General features: G+C 42.9%; 1 protein-coding gene across 4 annotated transcripts in view; it reads right to left on the reverse strand.

Moving 5' to 3' along the window:
- Cep192 (centrosomal protein 192) overlaps window positions 1-20,457 on the reverse strand; it is a 113,680-nt gene that overhangs the window by 12,490 nt on the left and 80,733 nt on the right. For 3 of the 4 annotated variants that reach the window (XM_076837265.1, XM_076837263.1, XM_076837262.1), the window contains exons 33-44: window positions 20,212-20,327; window positions 18,770-18,879; window positions 16,060-16,210; window positions 11,893-12,071; window positions 11,187-11,310; window positions 9,590-9,695; window positions 8,978-9,185; window positions 6,857-6,936; window positions 5,973-6,068; window positions 3,202-3,321; window positions 2,434-2,555; window positions 239-365 (exon numbers count right to left, since the gene is read on the reverse strand). In XM_076837265.1, the coding sequence (XP_076693380.1) occupies window positions 239-365; window positions 2,434-2,555; window positions 3,202-3,321; window positions 5,973-6,068; window positions 6,857-6,936; window positions 8,978-9,185; window positions 9,590-9,695; window positions 11,187-11,310; window positions 11,893-12,071; window positions 16,060-16,210; window positions 18,770-18,879; window positions 20,212-20,327 (1,539 nt within the window). Of the gene's footprint in view, window positions 1-238; window positions 366-2,433; window positions 2,556-3,201; window positions 3,322-5,972; window positions 6,069-6,856; window positions 6,937-8,977; window positions 9,186-9,589; window positions 9,696-11,186; window positions 11,350-11,892; window positions 12,072-16,059; window positions 16,211-18,769; window positions 18,880-20,211; window positions 20,328-20,457 lie in introns of those variants that run through there. The other variant, XM_076837266.1, reaches the window with a different exon arrangement.

Consider the following 20,457-nt stretch of genomic DNA (forward strand, 5'->3'; position numbering starts at 1 on the left):
GAAGATACAGTGTACAGACAAAAAAGTTAAAAATTAAAATATTAAAACAAAATTTTGATTTTTAAATACAGGATCATAATTTCAATGACTTTTTTTTTCCAATACAGTATAGGGCATTTAGGAAATTAACTAATTAAAACCTAAATGTATTCTCTAGAGTACTTTTAATCACCAGGAAGATGTTTATCCAATAGCTGAATCTATCTTTTCCCAAACCCACTGGAATCTCCCAACTTACTGCATGTGTAATGAAAGAATTATTTCGCAAATTGACTTTTAGTGTCCTTGATTCTCCAACTCTGGTTGGCAGAAATGTGTACACATCTTCTGGGGCATAGACTCCTCGGTGATTCAAGTCCACTAGCCTGTTTTGGAAACAAGTTTGAAAGGTAACTATGTGAAACCTATAGTAACAAACTCTTAATCAAACTTTGTGGTGCTGCCTTATAATGGCACCTACCTGATCTACATGAGTGATGTCTACAGGGGGGCTCTCACAATAGTGCCGTTAGGTGACACGCTTGGTGTGCTGCCTTCCTCCCCTCCTAGTAAACCTGGCTCACCTCTCTGCAGCCCTTCCCCAAGGGTCAAGTGACCCTCCCTCCAGGCAGTCCCATGCTGCAGGGAGCACCTCAACACGCTGACTTGTATGGAGGCTCGGGCAGCCTCTGGCAGCATCCCCTATCTGCAGTCGTGACACCCTCCCTCCCTCTGGACACCTCCAAAACATCCCAGGTCCTGCAACACAAGACTAAACCCATGATCTCTACTCAGACCTGGTCCTCCAACAGTTCCTGTCCTAGGGATGGTTCTGGCAGCCATCCCAACATCCTCTTCCCTCTCACATCCTTGGGTCTACACTATGGAGGTCTCATGGTCTCCTTCCGAGTTTTTGCACCCCCTCAACACCACCTCCCTCCTGGACACAGATATAGTGGTCAGCTCATGTGCATGCCTAGGCTTGCTATGACTCAGCCCACGCTATGGCAGAGGAAGCTCTATAAACACAGAAGACCGTGTCACTCCACGGCTCCCGGCAGCTCTCCAGAGAAGCGGCCCTGCTCCCGTTCGCACAAGGCCTGTCGCGGTCTGCACAACACACACATCGAGCCTCCTGTCGTGCCTCTCCCTTCCTACACTGGCTCAGAGCCCACAATCTCCACTGGTCTCTACACAGGGGAACCCAGTGACCAAGGGGAACCCGCCTGCCCCTTTCACCTGGGCCATGTCCACCCATCCTCCTCTGCTTAAGTGTTCCTTTTCAAGGAAGCTCTTTCCAGCTACCACAGACAAGCAACTTCAGCCATGCTTCCCATTTACTTCTCTCCGGTCCTTTCCATGGTTTGCAATCAAACGTGCTGTGGCTCCTCCTGCAGGGAGTCCCCGGAGGTGGGACCAAGGGAGTCCCTCTGAGTACCCCCTCTCAGCCCACCAAACAGCAAGCCCTCAGCAGGTGGAGGGAGACGGGTGGAAGTCAGCAGTGTGCTGGAAGCACAGTGTGCTCTAGTTAAGGTTTCTAATTTCTGCCAAAATATATTATTGCTCCTATTAGAAAATAAGTGACCAAATTTATAGTAAATTTAGCAGATGCTTAACATATTTTTTCTTTTAAGCACTTTATTCCAAAACTAAATTAAGCTTAATTATTAATTAGGATGAACAGAAAAATTTCATTAGGTAGGATTTTTTAATATCATTATTAAAGGTGTATAAATTTTAAAGTTTTTAAGAATATACTTGCATATTTATACTTGTGGGGGTGTAAAATGGCAGTCACTGTGGGAAAACGGGGCAGTTTATTTTAAACTTAAATACACACTAAGCAGTGACCCACCAATTCTGAGTAAAATCACATTTCGCTTACTCCAAATAAAAACATATATCCACAAAAATGCCATATAATAATGTTAATATATCTTGATTCATAATAGGTCCCAATTATGAGACACCTAAGTGTCAACAGGAAAATGAATAAATCGTGATGTGATCATATAAAGGAATACTAAACAATAAAAAACTATAGATATATTCGATAGCATGAACCAATCTCAGAAAACTTTCTGATGGAAAAAGACACGAAGAGTGTATGTGTACATGACATTCAAACAAAACTAATCCATGATGATAGAAACTGGAGCAGAACAAATCTGAACCACAAAAGGACACACTGAGGACTTTTTTTTAGGGTGAGGCTAGGCTGAGGTGTAACTCAGGGGCAGAGCACCTACCTAGCATGTCATAAGGCCCTAGGTTTCAACCCTAGGACCCAAAAACAAAAACAAAAAAGAACCTTCTGAGGTGAGAGGCACACTTTGTTTTGTACCTTGACTGGCATGGTAGAGGCCCATGTGGAAACACGGGTGAAGTGAGCCTCTTACTGACCACAGCAAGCCTCTTACTGACTACTGACCCCCAAGATGACCACCAACACACCTGGGCAGGACACCAGAGGTCTCTGACACAGCACGTCTTCGAGGAGTGAGTGCATTATCCACTTTAATGAGGGTGTCTGTGGAAGGGTGTGCATTTTCAGGCTTGTTTTCAGCTCTGACACTCTGTATGAAAAATCACAAGGTGGGAGGGAGAAATGAACACTCTAGAAAATATACGTTGACATTTTGTAATTCTATCATTTCCTTTAAACTTTTTAAAGACTTATGATTTTAAAAACTTCTGAACTACTAGTCCTATTACCTACTTTGTCTAGTCTCCCTTTCTTCTTTCCTCTTTATGCGTATGCACACATACAGATAGCATCATATAATGAAGTCAAACACTAGTTTTATGAAGTTTATGAACAAGCGTGCCAAACCCTGACCTCAAACGTATCAATTAATACAGAAAAGAAAATTTAAAAATTAGTTAAACTGAGCAGGGTATGGTGGCACACGCCTGTAATCCCAGCAGCTAGGGAGCCTGAGGCAGGAGGATCGTGAGTTCAAAGCCAGTCTCAGCAATTTAGCCAGATCCTAAGCAACTCAGTGAGACCCTGTCTCTAAATAAAATACAAAACAGGGCTGGGGATATGGCTCAGTGGTCAAGTGCCCCTGAGTTCAATCCCTAGCACCAAAAAAAAAAAAAAAAAAAAGAATTACTGAGAATGAAATAATATCAGAAAAATATTCTCCATCTTCAGAAGTTTTTCACACAGGTTTCACTTTAATACACAAACAATTTGGCTAACTGCAGTTTAATACTCACTTGTCCTGAGAACTGGACTCTCAATGTGTGCTTTTTGTGAGGCTCTTTAACAGGATGACACTCAACATCCCAAAACTGGGCATAATCCCCTCTATCTCTGGGCAAAAATGTGATGGAGACCTATAAGACACACCCAGAAGAAATGTTCATACCCTGAACACCATACACATGCAGTTAGATTAGCAATACAAAATTTTGGTATTAAAAACTAAGGGAACAAATGTTTTTGCAATGGTTAGTTTGCTTAGTAATTCAAAGAGAATTTGAACAGTTTTATTTCCACTGGGCTCAGTATCTATACCAGGTACTTTTGTTTAAGACTATATACAACACATTCCTCAAAATTCACAGTATATATTTTGGAGAAAAAGTTTCAAAGTACTAGAGCAGTCAAGCACAAGACTCCGGGGTGGGGAAAGTCCTACCAGAAAAACAATCTGGCTTTTGACCAACATGCTTATGGCCCCCTCTGCTGGCCATAATGCACAAGGACAAAGCTGCAGAGACAGGGTTGGAGGCTACCAGGAAGAACAAGGGAAGAACTGGGACTCAGTGACAGAGCACCAGCAGAGCCAGCTGTCCTGATGACACAGTTCAAGGTCACACACAAACCTGCATGTGTACAACCTGTGAAAAGCTCAATGAGAAGGCTGTGAAAACACAAAACACACACACACACACACACACACACACGGTCCTGGGGATTGTACTCAGGGGTGCTATACCACTGAGCTACATTCCCAGCCTTTTTTTTTTTTTTTTAGACAGGGTTTTAATAACTGCTGAGGCTGGCCTTGAACTTCAATCCTCCTGCCTCTGCCTCCCAAATCAAGGGGATTACAGGTATGCGCCACCACACCCTGAAAAGAAGTTATGAATATTTTTGAAATGGTATTTTATGCCATTTACCAGTGTTAAGAGCTTCAGCTTTATCAAAGATTTCAGTGTTGATAATATTGATCACCAGTTCAACTAACAATGAGTCAGAATCTGTGTTTGAACCTAAATGTGAAATACGTAAGTGACCTCATTTCTATCCCTGAAGAACACAAGAAGCCTCCGAGCAGCTGGAGGTGAAGGCTTCTGACAGACAGGAGGCTAGGCAGGCCTGTCAGGTGATGGCAGCCCAAGGAGGGGACTAAACTCTAAAGAGGGCCCAGACTACGATGAGGAAGCAAGGGCGGAAACGCCAAGGAGACTCCTAACCACAATCACACCTGTCAGACACCCAACACAAAGAGGAAAGAAAAAGACGGATAACACTGCCTGTAATATTAGGTAACACTGAGAACTCTGATGCTTACTATCCTCATATCATACAACCAATGTTTCAAAAAAAAAAATATTGTGTCTGCTACTTTAAGAACAAGGTTGTAACTACCTTTCCCCCCTACTGGGTCACTATTATATACATCAGTGATTGTGCTATAGGGTAATATTTTCCTAAATGGACTCTGAATAATGTAGTTTGTTAATTTCCTTAATACAAATTAAGTGATGAGGCCTGGAAACCATCTGACACATTTACCAACTACTTGCAAAGTGATAATTAGTTCAACCCTTGATTTTTGTTGTTTGACATGCCAAACAACAAAAATCAAGGCCCTCACAGAGCTTATGTTGCTGTTACGTATTTTATGAAAGGGATAAACTCTAGGGACACAATCTAGCCCACGCCTTCTCTTTCCTACAGCTTTCCTGAGACACAATTCTCATACCATACTTTATTTATATATTTATATAAACACCCCCAAGCATACAATGTCTTGCACCTTAAACACCTTCTTTGGCTAGGCTGCCCAGTCCTTAGAGACAGCCAGGGCCTGGGCAGGGGCATGCCTTAGATATGCAAACTCACTCACACAGAACCCATCTTGGGAAGCAGAACTTCTCTCTGTCAATCAGCTGACACTTGGCCAAAATTTATCAAGCTAGCCAATCCCAACCTGCTCACTTGCCCTGCCTTATTCTCCTATGGGAATCTCACGAGCAGCTGTGGCACGAGCTACCCCTGGTTCCCGTTTTCTGCCATCTGAACACCTTGCTGACCGCTCCTCCTTCCAGCTCGGCATGAGTAACCTCTGAGACCAGTGAGAATAAACCTTGATTTTCTTGTGCCTCCCTTGTGTCCCTTTATAGCAGCAACTGACTGTGGAAGAACACAGAACACCGCACAGGTTACCCAGGCCAAAGGCAGTCAGTAGTTTTCAGTGCATTTAGACAACTGTGAACCATGAACCAGTCTTAAGATATTTCCAACAATCCAAAAGGAAGTCCTACAGCATCAGCAGCCACTCCCCATCCTCCCATGGTCTAAATGGACTTCAGCCCTTGGGATGAAGAAGAGCACTGCTGAATCCCAGGGGCTGTCAAGTACCATAGGGGACATCTGAAGGGGCTGGGTCAGGTCCAGAGATGAACGAAGACCACAGAGATTCACAGCAGCTGAAAGACACACTGGGGACTCAGCCACGAACACAGAGCTCTTCCTGAGCAGCAGCAGGTTTCCCTGGCTCTGGCTGGTAGGCACAACTGTCATGTAGGCAGGGACACGCACTGGAAGCGCTGGCAGCTGAGGCCCTTGCCCTGAGCAGGGTGCTCGTTTAGCTGCCAGTTCCCTCACAGTGAGACTTCCTGCCATAGCAGTGGAAGGTGCTGACTGAAGCGAGGAGGCCCCTTTCCCTGAGTCCAGGGCTGGGAAAGAAACATGTGGCTAGAATCAAAGGAGCAGCCTGACCTGCCAACTAGCTATAAAATAACTCCCAACTCACCTTCTGGATTCCACTGCTTTTCAGAATCCCAGAAATAGGAGAACATATGAATGCCGCATAGGTAGCTCTAAAAACATCTCCACTTTCGTCAACTCCCTGCAAAGTGGTAATTTAAACAATTAAGCAAAAATTGAAGGAATGAATGGATCACTTCAGAGACACAATTACCTTTACGGTTATCAAGGACAGAGCAGCCCAGGTCGCAGCAGATGAGGAGGGCGCAAAGCACTCCCAGAAGACGGTGCATCCCATGGCTGGGCCCATCATGATGGCTGTCCTCACCACACGGAGGCCATGCGTGGCAATCTCTAGAACCTCCTTGGCCCCAGTGTCCTTCATGATTCTGTTTACAGTGTCAAGTGACTACCTTCCCTCAAAGGCCAGGACCTACACCTCAACATCCCAAACAATACCAGTTCGTCATATCTCTGCATTAGGTGTGAAAATTATCTTTTGCACACATTTTATTGTTTTTAGTTTATGGCTCAAAACTAATTTTCACGAAAAATCCAAGGCAGAGAGGCTCCAGTGTTGTAACAACACAGATGACAAGCCTTCTCATTTCAGGCAGTGCCCTCTCCTGCACCACAGCCACATCAGCGTGGAGAGGAAGCCAGTGAGCACACCACAGTGCCTGATAAGATGACCCTGAAATCATTTCAGATAAAAATCTGGACTCAGAGACACAATTAAATGGAGCTAGCACATATTTTTACACAAATTATTTTAATCTGTCAGTTAAAAAGATATGTATCATCCCATCTACTGGGAAAATCAAGTAAATGAACTGGTGGGACAAACAACTGGAGCATCAGCTCGTGCTCCAACACCCCATACAGAACTAAGGCAGCCAGACGGGTGCATTCGAGATCATCATGACTGACCTTGACATATGGTGGAGCAAAAGATGACAAGTGCCACCTCGTGTCTGCAGGGCCGTGATTCTCGAGCTCCAGGCAGTTCTCTAAAAGGAACAGACATACCACAAGTCACTCTGAGAGAGTCCAGTGACGAGTAGCCCTCTGTGACAGGCCTCGTGACCTCGCTACAAGGAGGGAGCCCTTTGTAGTCCAACAGGAGCTTCAGAATTTTCTTAAAAAACTCAAGTGGTCAGATACTTATTGATCCTATTTTAAGTCTAAGACAAAGATGCTGAACGGCCGCAGCAAGGGAACAAGATGACAGTGAAATGGAAAGACAGCAGTGCCACCCACTGACATGGAGAGACTGGGCACGTTACTCTGACACACCTGAAAGATGCTCAGGTGCAGGAGCTGAGCCAGTGCTAGGCAGGTACCTCAGGGAGCTCACCTGAGCACAGAGTTAGGGATGACAGGAAACTGCTCCGAAGAACACAGAGACAGAGGGGCATGGCAGGTCCAGGATCTACACATGTCAAGCTTTGGAAGTTGAGGCTAAAGTTCACAAAGAAATCTAACAAAGAGCAAGTGAGGCTGGAAAACCTGGAGCATCAGCATCCAAGAGGCTATGAGAGGTGTTCTAAGGAGGAAGGAGAGGCTGAAACTCAAAGGGAAATGGGGCTCTACAGTGACCTCCACAGCTGGAGCAGTTTCAGCAGCTCTGGGCCTGAGGAAGGGAAGGCAGGCAGCACAACCTGAGAGCAGGAGGGACGTGGAAAGCGGGCAGCTGCAGGGAGAGGCAGCAGCCCAGGAGGCACCTCCTCGACTGTGGTGGCACAGGTGACCTTGGGGCTGATGGAAATAGAGGCACTCATGACCCAGAAGGCATGGAGAAAGTCCCTGAGCATGAAAGAACAGGTGGTGAGACTCCAAGCAGAGGCCCTGTTTATGAGAGAAACAGAACCCTTCCATTCTCATTTAACAGCTTCCCGATTCCTGTGTTGGGCACCACTGAGAGCTGGAAAAGCGAGAGAAAGTGCAGATGAGACAGACCTATGAGGGAGAAGAGACACACGTAGCTGGGAGGTTGGGTCCAAAGCCTCGGGATAAAGGGGCATTTGACCATGAATCTGTCAGCAATGGCTATACCGTTTTGTCTAGGACTGTTCCGTGCTAGGGACATGGAATACAAGACAGGTGGATTGAAACTGGGTCAGAATGTAGAGGGAGAGGCACACAAGACAGTTAAGGAAGGATGTGAGACAGTGGCCATGATGGCAGAGCATAGGATCCTAGGGGCCTAGGAGGAGGGGATCTGAGCAGGGTGGTGGAGAGTGCCGAGGCTGCAGGGTTTCAGGCTGGAGGCCTCAGCAAGGTCAGAGAACTGCTGCAATCCCAGAGTGAATGAGCTGGAGAGGGTGGTGACCAACAGTTAGTCAAGAGTCAGGCTTGACACTGTCTGCAAGCAAGGTGAGCAATCTGGGGTGAAGAGCAAGGTCCAGAAGAGGCCCAAGGAAGAAGGAAACTGAGGCAGAAGGACAGAAAAAATTAGTGAGAGGCCAGAAGCCAGGGGCCCAGGAGGGCCGTTCTGTGTCCTAGCCACCATTCCTTTCCACTAGAAAGGAGGAGAGACAGAGGTAAAGGAGAAATGACCTCAGGATATCTGAGGGGTAACCTCGACAACATGGTTATATGGCTATTGTACAGGGGGTGTGTGAACCCGGCTGCGCCCACTTTCCTTCTCTACCTACTCATTCATCAATTCTGGTGAGAGTTGGAGAGGGATGGTTTATCATCAAATAAAATCGAAGATTCTTGGAATGCACAGAGTTACTGAGTGCCTAGATTTCATACTTTAAGATTACATTTCCAAATCCAGCCCACCACTGAAATGACTATCAGTGACCACTGGATTTTCTCCTGAAGCCGGGGAGAAATTTACACTCATCACTATGCTAAGGTTAACTCAGAAGAGAGCATTAGGGGCTGGGGGCGCAGCTCAGTGGTACAGTGGCTGTCTCCCTATGTGAGGCCCAGGATTCAATGCCCAGCATCACAAAAACAAATTAATTTAACTAAAAAACAATTGAGCATAAAGACTCGATAGCCACAGACATTTGACCCACCTAATACCGTGATACATACCTGAAGTTTTACCAGGTTCTGTTGTGGGAAAAGTAACAGTTTTGCTTCTTATTTCGATTTTTGTGGAAGGTGGCTTTGTCAATGGTTTCACCAAATGACGAAAGGAAGGCTCAGGTGCTGGGGTAAGAACTCCAGATAGACCAGAGGCCGAGTGAGGTAAGAGTTCTCTTTGAGTCAAATCTTCTCGAATTTGAACTTTCACAGTTTTCTGAAATGAGCCAAATAAAAGAATAAGAGACAAATAAACCCATCATAAAAGAGACAATTCTGATTCTAAATTTATGGTACAGAAAAGAAATGCCAAAAGAATGAAATGCTGACTTAGAAATTAAAGTTTATTCAAACCTCAATTTTGAGTCTATCTCCCCAACCACCTTTTTTTTTTTTAAGGAAAATTTTGCAAATTAGCAATGGCTTTTAGGCCTCACTCTCAACTCCTAAGAGAATGGCTCAGATCACTAAAGGCAAATTCTGTACTAAGTGCTCTACCTAAATAAACCTCGCTGGGCTGGAAGAACACCTTCACATGACTTTTGAAATGTAAGGGTTAATATGGATTATGAAACTGAAGCTACAAAATAAACGTTGTTCAGAAAAACACTTTACAAGTACCTTCTGTCCACTGTCACAGTGTATATAGATCAAACCACTCCATGGGAACATTGTCTGCTTTGTGGATAAGGAGGAATTAGGACTCACAAGAATTTGTAGTTTACTCCTTAAAAAAAAAAAAAAAGAATTTCACAATAAAAACCATGAATATCCTGTACTTCCATAGCAGGCTGATAAGAGTCACAAATACTGTTCTACCAGTGACTGACTATTTCCTGTGTCTGGGAGACAGCACAAAATGAGGTCAGCTCCCCACATTCCCATGCACAGCTCAAAGGCTAACAGGTGAATTACAAAATCCACCAGGCATGGGCAAGGTGCAGGTGAAACCATGCCAGAGAAACACCATCTCAAAAGCAATTAGAACAGAAGGTCTCACTCTACAAATGCTCTGGGCCTCTAGATAAGAAGACAACTGGAGAGCAGACTGGGTTTGAGGAGATGAGGGAGAGGAGACGTGAAGTGTGAAATCGGTTTCTTTGTCACCCACTTACTGATCTTTCCTGAGCACAAAATTCTTTAATACCCACGAGTGCCAAAAAGGAGTTTAAACGTAAATCACATGATCAGACGTATGACTAAAAGAAATCACTAGTTACACATGTCAAAAATGGTAGAGTGAGGTTATTTTCCACTGCAATTGGTTATATATACAAGGCCGTGGAGAAAGTGAATTGTGAAGAAGGCATTCTCAAGCACTGGTTGGAAAGGGCCTGCTGCACACAGTGCGTAGGAAACCCCGAGTGCATGCTGAGCTGACTGCTCAGGTCCCTGCAATGTTTCTCTAAAGTGTTCCTGTCCCTGCCTTTGTTCAGTCTCTGCCAGGTAAACTCTAAAAAGTACATTCATCACTTGGGCAAAAGTAAGTAAACTCCATTCGTTCTGCAGATCTGCTAATCTCAAGTGTGAAGCAACTTCCAGAAGGGAGAGCTCTGGGCTAGCCCAGGTAAAGTCCCTGAAAAGTTACAGAGTTGCAGCTTCACCCACTATTGGTAATTAGCTTCATACAGGGGGAACTGTGCATGAACCGCCTACCCTGAAAGACTTCTCACACGATTCTGTGTAGAAAATGATCAGCTGGATTATGGCTTAGCTATCCTATAAGTCAGGAAGCTCTGAGTATAAAGAGTCCTTCATAAACAAACAGAATATATAATCCAAACCAAGGAGGTAAAAGGCAGACCATCTGGTTTTAAGATCCCTCTATCCCTCATCCAAGTGCCCTGGTTTATCACTGCCAGGGGATTCTGGGGGTGGAGTGCTGCATCAGAACGTTCTTCAGTCTTCCATCCCAGGGTCACTGTACCACCTCAAACATGCCTGTCTGCCAAGTCAGGCCACCAGCCCTGATGTGTATGTGATCTCTTGAACCCCCTGATGCCCCACAGAGCCTGCTGCACTCTGTAGTCAGCATAGTACAAACTGTCACTGAGCAGACATTCATCACTTATTTTTGCAATGCTAGGGACAGAACCTACCATCATACATGGTAGGTAAAGTACTTTACCACTGAGCCACACCCCCAGCCCCTGAACAAATTTAAGTAATCTATTATCTGACCCATGATAGCACCTGAAGAGCACAAAGATATACTTACTCAGGGGCGATAAACCCATGCTGTGGTGTGACTGTCAGGCAATGTGCTGGCCAGTACAGCTCAAATTTCAGCAACCTGACAGAATGATTTGCAATCTGGAAACATCCAGTTTTTGCCATGTCATCTGTTATCAAGAGATAAATGCCATGTGTTATCTACTGAACTAGATAAAAAAAAAAAAAAAAAAAAAGACATGTCAGTAATAAAAGTGAATCCTAAATAAATAAACTACTAGAGCGGCTTATTTTGCTCTTCTCAACCACTCACTCATAAAAATTTCAAACCCCTGTTAAAATAAGTCTATCTGATAAACCTTAAAAACTAACTAGCAACACTAAACATTAAGAGAAAAACAGACTGCTGCTGAAGTCTGAAGGCTGAAGGCTGCTCCCGGCTGGTGTGCACTCTGGCACATGTGCATGTACTTAGTATATTCCTACTACAAATTACGTCAGTGTCACAGGAAGGACAGGCCAAGTGCCGGGTGAGCTCATGGGGTGCACTGTGGCTCTGCTCAGCACCGCCTCAGGGTGAGGACCACACCCCAGTCATGTCTGAGTCAGGTCTCAGTGGCAGGAGCTGGTCCTGGATAGGCCATCAGTCCAGAGTGCACAAAGCCGTGTGTACCCCAGCTGAGCCCTGGGTGCTGGGGTGCAGCTCTCAATTCTCAAACCCACTGCTGACATGCTGTTGCCTCACTACTCACAAGAAGAAGGTGCTATCAGAATCAAGTGCTCTGGCTGGACAGTCCAAGTCTCTTCAGAGGCCGAGTTATCTTGAGGTGGGTGGCTAGTTTGTGACAGAAAAGGAGAACCCTGAGGACCTCTAACTGGTAAAACATCCAAAGAGACATGGCCACTGTGTTTTCCAGAAGTTCGCAATTCACTAGGAAAAAAAAAAATTATTTTAATTAAAAAAATCAGAGAAAAAGGAAAAAAATTATGAAAAGACAGTTTGTTTCATATATCTTATATTAATTCTTCATAACTCTAAAAACATTAAGACAAATCTAAAAGGGCATTATATGTTATGAGTTTTTCAGTAAATAAAAATCCACTGTATTTTCGACACTTAAAAGTAGCATACAGCTTGGGGATGCAGCTCAGAGAGCTTGCCCAGCACGCCCAAGGCTCTGGGTTCAGCATCCAGCACTTTTCGCAAAAGGAAAAGAAAAACATTACAAAAGAAAAAAAAAACTGAGAGAAAAAGAAAAACAGTATAAAAAGTCAAGTACAGTGTAAGTCAAACAGTAAATACACTATAATTAGAAAATTCAGTGATTTCTAATCTTTTTCTGGCTGATTTCTGCATGTGAAATCCCTTAGAAGATTCACTAGGAAATGACTCAACACTGGGACTTGAGGGAAAACCAGACTCTTGATGTCTGGGTAACTGCACAGGGTGAGTGGCCACAAGAGGCAGGAGGTACATGTCCTGGACAGAGGACATGCCTGTGGGGGCCTAGGCCTGGCAAGGGCAGTGTCAAGGGCAGTGTCTGGGGCAGTATGCTCATGACTGCGGCATGTGTGTGCCGTTTTCTCCTTCATGTTTTCTACATTTACACTAAAGACTTATCAAATTGTCTGTTCAGGTGGCTCAGAATTATATTCATTGTGCTTTTCCTGTGCTCTTGAGTTCTATGGCATTTCTTTTCTTTCTGGTACTGGGGACTGAACCCAGGGTGCTTAACCACTGAGCCACATCCCAGCCTCCCAAGCTGCTGTGATTACAGGTGTGTGCCACTGCGCCTGGTTGTTCTATAGCATTTCAATAATAACAAAAATAGTGTTGTACTGTAATCTTTTATATAAATCTATATGTATGGAAAAGTCTGATCAGTTTTTTAAGATACATCCTATTTGCAAAGGCACAATGAATTGAATCTTACAGATTATAGGCAATAAAGCTAACAAGAAGCCGCACTTCTCTCTCTCTCATACACACACACATACATATACAAGCAGGAGTCTTCTGGGAAAAATGCTAGAGGACAAAATGCTAATATAATTTAGAAAGACTTTCTATTAGGTGTTTTCTAATAAACCTTAGATTTTTAAATACATTTAGTTCAAATGAATTTTGTAATCACCAAAGCACATGATCTAATTAAACTTGATGCAGTGCCCAAATTCATCCACCATGTGGCAGAGCCTTGTTTACTTCAAGTCAACACATGCCAAAGAAAGGAACCCCTGTCTCTACCTCTTAAGCAGGCCCTCCCTCCCCTGCCTTTCAAATCAGACTTCTAGCTAGGCACTGGCTCTAGCCTGTAATCCCTGAAACTCTGGAGGCTGAGGGCAGGAGGATGGCAAGTTTAAGGCCAGCCTGGACAACTTAGTGAGACTCTGTCTCAAAAAAGCGCCTGGCATGTAGCTCAGTGGTAGAGCACCCTTGGGTTCAATCCCCGGTGTGACAAAAAACAAATAGAACAGACCTCTACAGCTCCAGAAAACAATGCAGCACTGGCCACAAGTCAGAAGCAATATTTAAACTATAACAACATTTAACATTCTTGACTTTTTTGCTAATTAAGCATTAGTTCCTCATAAAATAAAGAGTTTCAAGGTAATTTTAACATATGTAACTATTACCTTTAAGTCTTTCCGTGAATGTCTCTGAATGAAGTTCAGCACTAAAGGAATAGGAAAGAGAGCAGGCTGGTGGCCAGGGTGCAAGGTAGGTGGGAGGGCCCTGGAGCACTAGCCCTCAAGGGGGCTCAGCCAGGACTCACTGGCAGCACTGGGCTCAGGAAGACGGCCGGCCCTTGTGCCAGAAAGAGCAGTGAACCGCAGGGGATGGAGGGAAAAGGTAAACATGCTAGGGATAACAGGGACAGGATCCCTGGTACTGGAGAAAAAGGGTCCAATTCAGGAAAAGAGCACTGTGGCGAGAGCAGAATTGGAGGGTCTGGCAAAACTCATGGCTTCAACATATTTACAAACAGGAACAGCGTCGCTGTGGTGGACCTGTGTATTGATTCACACACGAGCTCTGCCCACTGTGCGGACTAGGGCAGTGACACCACAGGAGTGAGCGCTAGCCAACCTCCTGGCTCCCCGTGCCAGTCTCTGCTGAAAGAAGCTATGCCCCTCAAGAGAATTAGCTGCCCTAGGGCTGGTGGAGGAGTGGGGGGTGCGCCTAGAACATGTGTGGAGCCAGAAAGAGACGGCAGGGATCAGGGAGGCGGATACAAAATGCAAGAACACTGAAGAACAACATGGAACCCGAGTCCATCCTAATGTAAGTGAATAAAGACACGAAACCTCTTCCTCAGAATGCAAAGCCAGCTAATAAGTGGAGAACAACAGAATTCTAAATATCACCCCTTGGTGACTGTAAGAGTAACAGTGTGAGTCAGGCAGCTACTATTGATGGATATGAAGAATATGTTAAGCAACAAGACAATTTAGTATCTCCTGAGTATAGCTGCATGAGAAAGCTGGTGTGTGAGACACTATTTCCAACTACATGATAAACATCGTGAGCAGCAGGACAGACCACAACTGTGCACCACCTGAGAAAACGCACCAAAAAAAGAGTAGCAGCACTTCCTGGGTGTTCTGCCAAGCATGAGACCTGAATCTGTAAGGTCTGGAGGCTGTCTCAACCTCAAAGTCACTGCAGAACAAGGGTGAGTTATCAGCAGCTAGCTTGGAGCCTGTTTTCTCCATGTCACCAGCAAAAACTCAGAGAAATGAAAGGTGACTTGGACAAATCTGGAAATCCTGCCAATGACAGATCTCCCAGCTCATCTATGGAAGGCTCTTAACAGGATAGACCTGATCTCTCCAGAACTGTGTTGTGATAAGGAAACCTGAAACTTACAGGTTTATGGATATAGTCCTGTGAAGAACTATCACGTTACATAATTATCAAAGTATAAAACAGAACTTTCAGCCTTGAACAGCTGCCATTCATGTCATCCAAAGACCACAGGCCCAACCTGGAAAACTTGTGTAAAACTTGAACCAGAGCACAGGTAAATGAATGCGTAAAAAGTATCTAGAAAGTGCCATAGGCAGCTCCAGACTTCCCCAGGCTTTGCCTAAAATTATTAGTAAAGCCGAATGTCTTTTGAATCCACAGATCTGATTCGGTAACCCAACCCTGCTAGCTCACTTGAGAATGGTGAGGAAGGATGGAGAACTCTTTCTATACTGAGAGACAGTACAGAGGCATGTGAGCTCAGATTCAACTTTGAACCACAGAGGAAGGAAAAAAAGGAAGTTTTTTTGTTTTGTGGTTTGATTTAAATATAGAGAATATTATTCTAACAACTGGGAAATGTGTATGGGATCCTTAAATGATACCACTGTATTAGCATGACATGTTCTGATTCTGTGGAGTTTACCATGACTTTACAGAGGGTGGTTTCGCAACTTCAGGGCTTACTGTCACCATGCCTACAACTCACACTTAGTGATTCAGGAAAAAGATCTATTCAAATCAAGATGACAAGGCAGTGAGGGAGGGTGGCACACACTCAGGATCCCAGCGACTCAGGAGGATGAGGCCCTGAGCAGTTTAGTGAGGGTCTGGGGACAGAGCTCAGTTGGTAGAGTGCTCACGTGCACAAGACCCTGGTTCACTTCCAGTACCACAAAATTTAAAATAAATAAATAAATAAGAAAGGGCTGAGGATGTGCCTCAGTGGCTAAGTTTGCTGAATACAGTAAATTGCAAATGAGGGGTACCGGGGACAGGGTTTGAGTTCTCTGTACTATTTCTAAAATTTCCTGTAAGTCTGAAATGATGTTTAACTTAAAACTAAAAAATAAAGGTGAAATAAACATTTTGAAAGAAGTATAGGGGAAAAACAACAGTTCTACTATAAACCAATCCTCAAATCTGGTCAGAGTTACATTTGTTTTACCTTTTAGATTCCAAGTTAGCTTTAGAAGGTGGCTGAAGAAACTCATGGCAGGAGACAGAATCTCTGAATTCTCCAATTACTGAAAGGGTAATTTTTCGCATGTTTCCATAAAAGAGTTGAATATCAATAGGCCATTGGGGAAGATCATACACTGAAACAGAAAACAGTATTTTGAAATACATCAATCATTACATAAATACAACACAAAATACATAAGTTTATATACTAATAGCCATAGAATGTTATTTTCCTAGGTTGGGGTAGGTGACATTCTGATTTTAATTCAACAGGCTGGCATGAAATTACAGGCAGTTCAGCATCAGTGGTTGACGGCTCTGGCTCCGAGCTGAATATTTACTACCCTTTCTTCTCATTAGCTCTGTGACCTTTGGCAAGTTACTAACCTCTCTGAGCTTTAGTTTCCTCTATTATAATCTGGAGTAACAACCTCTCTCAGGTGGTATTGTGATCCTCTCAACAAAAAATGTTTTTGAACATGACAACAACATTTATATAAAACTTACTGTGGGCCAGGCATCATTCTAGCCCCTTTATATTAACTAAAGTTTCAGAACAATTCTTTGAGGTAGGTATTATGTCTTCTTCAAAAACGAGGAATCTGAAGTACAAAGGGGCTAAGAATGCACAATATGTAAGTGAAGGTCACACAGACAGCCAACCAGAGCACCCAGAAACACGAAACACGTCTAGTTTAAGTAAAAATTTGCAGATCAATAAAATACTACTCAGACAAAACACCTCTAGATTAGGTCAGCTGAATTTTCATATACATTACATTTTATAGAATGTACTTATATTTTATGCAAAATATGATAATCATTACAAATTATATATTTTAAATGGGAAATTAAAAATAGTGACTATAAATTTAAAAATACATTAGCCAAGGTATTTGATTATAAAAATTTAAATCTATCATGAGAATATTTCCTATAAATTAGTTTATAAACGTGAGATCACTATCGTCAATACTTGTAATAGTACAAGCAAATGTCATTTAAAGTAATCAAAAAAGTGCAACTGCAGCGTCCTCACAGGCAGTGTGTAGCACTCACCAACATGAAAATGTGGGATTACTGCCTTTATTCATGTGGACAATAAAGGTACCACTGTACTGAGAGTTGATGTCCCAAAGACCTGATGTCCCGAAGACCTGGCCAAAGTCCCAGCTCTCCCCTACCTTAGATGGGCTGCTGCAGTGCTTGGCTGGGTCCCTGGACAACCCTGAAAGCACACTCCTCTTGAAGTGTGGAACGGGCAGCTCCCTGTTCAGGCCTGCCCCTCCCCATCAGCACCTCAGTCACCTCATTCTCAATGGAAGGCCGCTCCTGGTGTTCTCCCGCATTCTTAAACATGGTCTAGCAAGCTTCAATTCTTGGCCCTGTGGTCAGGACACATCCTGCTGTCCACACCCTGAAAGGCAAGTGTCCATCCTGCTTGTGTAAGCCCTTGCTACCTGCCTGTGACCTCGGTGCTCAACACGCTGCAGTGTCACTAGAGTCTGTGCTCCCTTGCCAAAGCACAGCTCAGGTCCGCTCTGACTTAGACCCTTCCTAGAGAAGAGAAGAAGGGCAGAACTGGCAGAGATGGCCCTGCCTTAGCTTCCACCACCAAGGTTTGTTCTCCATGCCCTGCTCCTTGGCACACTGAGGACATACATGTCCATTATAAATCTGTGTATCACTTTTGCCTAATCCATGCCTGCCATCCCCTGGAGCAGATGAACTAGACTCCTAATTTATGGAAAAGATCAGCCTATTCTATATCACCTGTTTAGAGGCACAAATGTCCTTTTCCTTTGCTGTACTATATTTCAGAAATAATTCCATCATTTAAAAACTAGGAAATAAAGGGCAAAAGCTATCACCTGAAATCCTACCACAACAAAAACCACCTAATATTCAGTTTGGAGAGCAAACTCCTGCAATTTTATTTGCATGAATATTTACATATAATTTTTGTCAAAATGAGATCAGATTACACAAAATTTTATAATAATGCTTTCCTAAATAGATGAAGAGTTTTCTGTCATTTATATATTCATACCACTTAAAACTGCAAAATTAAACCTAAATGCCTAGTCTTACTTCTTTTATAAATAGTACTATGTTGGAAATATGTACATATATTTTTACACCATTTGCACATCTTGGTACATTTATTTTGTATGAGAGCAGACATTATTAAACATTTTAACTGTTTTTCTCAAATAGGGCCCACCACCTAGATTACAGTCAGTTCCCATGCCTGTTTTGAATGTTTTGCTACCATCAAATTCTTCATAAATCTTACAGTAGGCACAGGAGCCCACAGCCCTCAACATGACCATAAGTTCACACTTATGACATGAGATAACCTGGGCTTACCAATGGCTCTGCCCTGTTCCCAAGCCTACCCACAGAACATGTGTGGGGACATATTACTAACACCCAGAACACTGATGAGGCAAAGCTCTTCCATGATCCTCAGAACAACTCTCCATGGATGAGAAGCTAGATGCCATTCTTCCCACTCGACAGATGAGAACTGAGTCTCAGTGACACCATTTGTTCCAAGTCATTGTAGCACAGCTGTGGCTCAAATTCAGCCTGATAACACATCCAATTAACATCTTCCTTCTTTGGCCACATCATGATGCAGATGACATCATGAAGTGACCAAGAGACTGAAGAGACACTGAGACGCTTACCTTCATTGACTAGCATCTCATCTTGGAACACTTCAGCAAAATTCACGCTGTGCAGCACGCTGTGTTCTGGAAGGATCTGTCTTACAACCCCTGGGTTATCCAACAGGGCTCTGCCAGGGAAGAGTTTTATTCAAAATAATTTGATGTACTAAAATAGTCTCTTCATTTATGCATTGGCAAGACCTACTAACAGCACATCACATTAGTTTAGAGATCTCATATTTTAATTCCTAACACAAGTACTTTTAAAAGAAAAATCTGTTTTGTAAAGTACATGTGGTAGTAAAATCACTAGCTTCCATTAAATATTTATACCAAACAAGAACTCTCTAATGTAAGAATAAAAAGAATAGTAAAATTAGATTCTTTTCAGGTCTTACATTTTCATTATTTGTGATAACGATAATTTGTCAGAAATCTGTCTCAAAAAAAGAACATGGGGGGAAAAAGAACATGGAAAAACTGATAAGACATTAGAGGAAAATACTTAATTACCATATAACTATACCTATTCTAGGCTCTTCTAGAGATCTCTGAAGTGAAAACTGTAAATTATTTTATAATACTCCCAGATGTTCATAACTGAAGGAAATCTCACTGCTGTAAATTTTTGGCAAAGAAAAGTTTGAAACAAATACACCAACTTCTATATCCCACTGGACAGAAATTTTAAGAATCCAGAAAACTTGGCAATCTGACTTCTCTAAAAGTCAGTTTCTATTTCTACAATAATAAATAGAGCCAAGGTTCCAAGGTGAGCTTTTCACATGTGGCCTGTTCCAGCATCCTATAGCAAGTCACCACTAACTACTTGTTATCAAACATTTCAATGAGCCCGAACAAATTAAAAATTAAACTGTTTCCCAAATTATCTTGAGAAGAAAACAAAGCAGAATACAAAGGGCTGGAAGGAAACCTGCGTATTCACTGCATGCCATACTGCAGCCAATGACTTCTACTAAGAGATGAGTGTCGTGAGTGCCACATGTCCCATAATCAGGTCCTCCAGGTTAAGAAACGGAATTTTATAATAAAATATTCCAGAATTTAACACTTAAGGATGTAACTTATGTTTAAATCACACCTAGACCTAGATCAAAATCTTAAAATCTGTCAGAAGTTCAGCATAGTAAACCATATTTAGATATATCAAATTCTACAAAAGTACATGCTTTCAGCAGCTTGAAGTTCAGACATCTTACACACTTCTAAAATATAATTCTTTCAAATAATTCACAGAATTCCCAGAAATATTCCAAATTGGTATGTTTTTGCAGTATACTCTCAGTGGTTCTTAAAATCTCTCCTGACACTGATCTATTGTCACTTGCCAGTTCACTAGTACACAGTGAAGTATGTTAAAAATCCCAAATATCATATCATTTACACCTTCATTATTTCCACTGAAAAATTCCCAACATTGTTTAAAGGAGGCAATCTACCTTCGATACTGCTGTCTGGAAATTTCATCTCCACCAAAGAAATATATAGTTGACAGTTCTGTTGCAGTTTTACAGTCATTCTTTCTGTCTGGCGGATTATATATTATAGTAACATCCTAATGCCAAGAAAAATCAGAAGTGAATATTAAGTATTTTTCTTGAGTAAGTCAGTTCACTCTGCATAAACAGTCTTAGGAGTCTAAATGTCCAACACAGACACAACTGCATACATGTGGCACTTCCAAG

This window comes from Callospermophilus lateralis, chromosome 17 (assembly GCF_048772815.1).
Source record: "Callospermophilus lateralis isolate mCalLat2 chromosome 17, mCalLat2.hap1, whole genome shotgun sequence".
NCBI classification, from domain to species: domain Eukaryota; kingdom Metazoa; phylum Chordata; class Mammalia; order Rodentia; family Sciuridae; genus Callospermophilus; species Callospermophilus lateralis.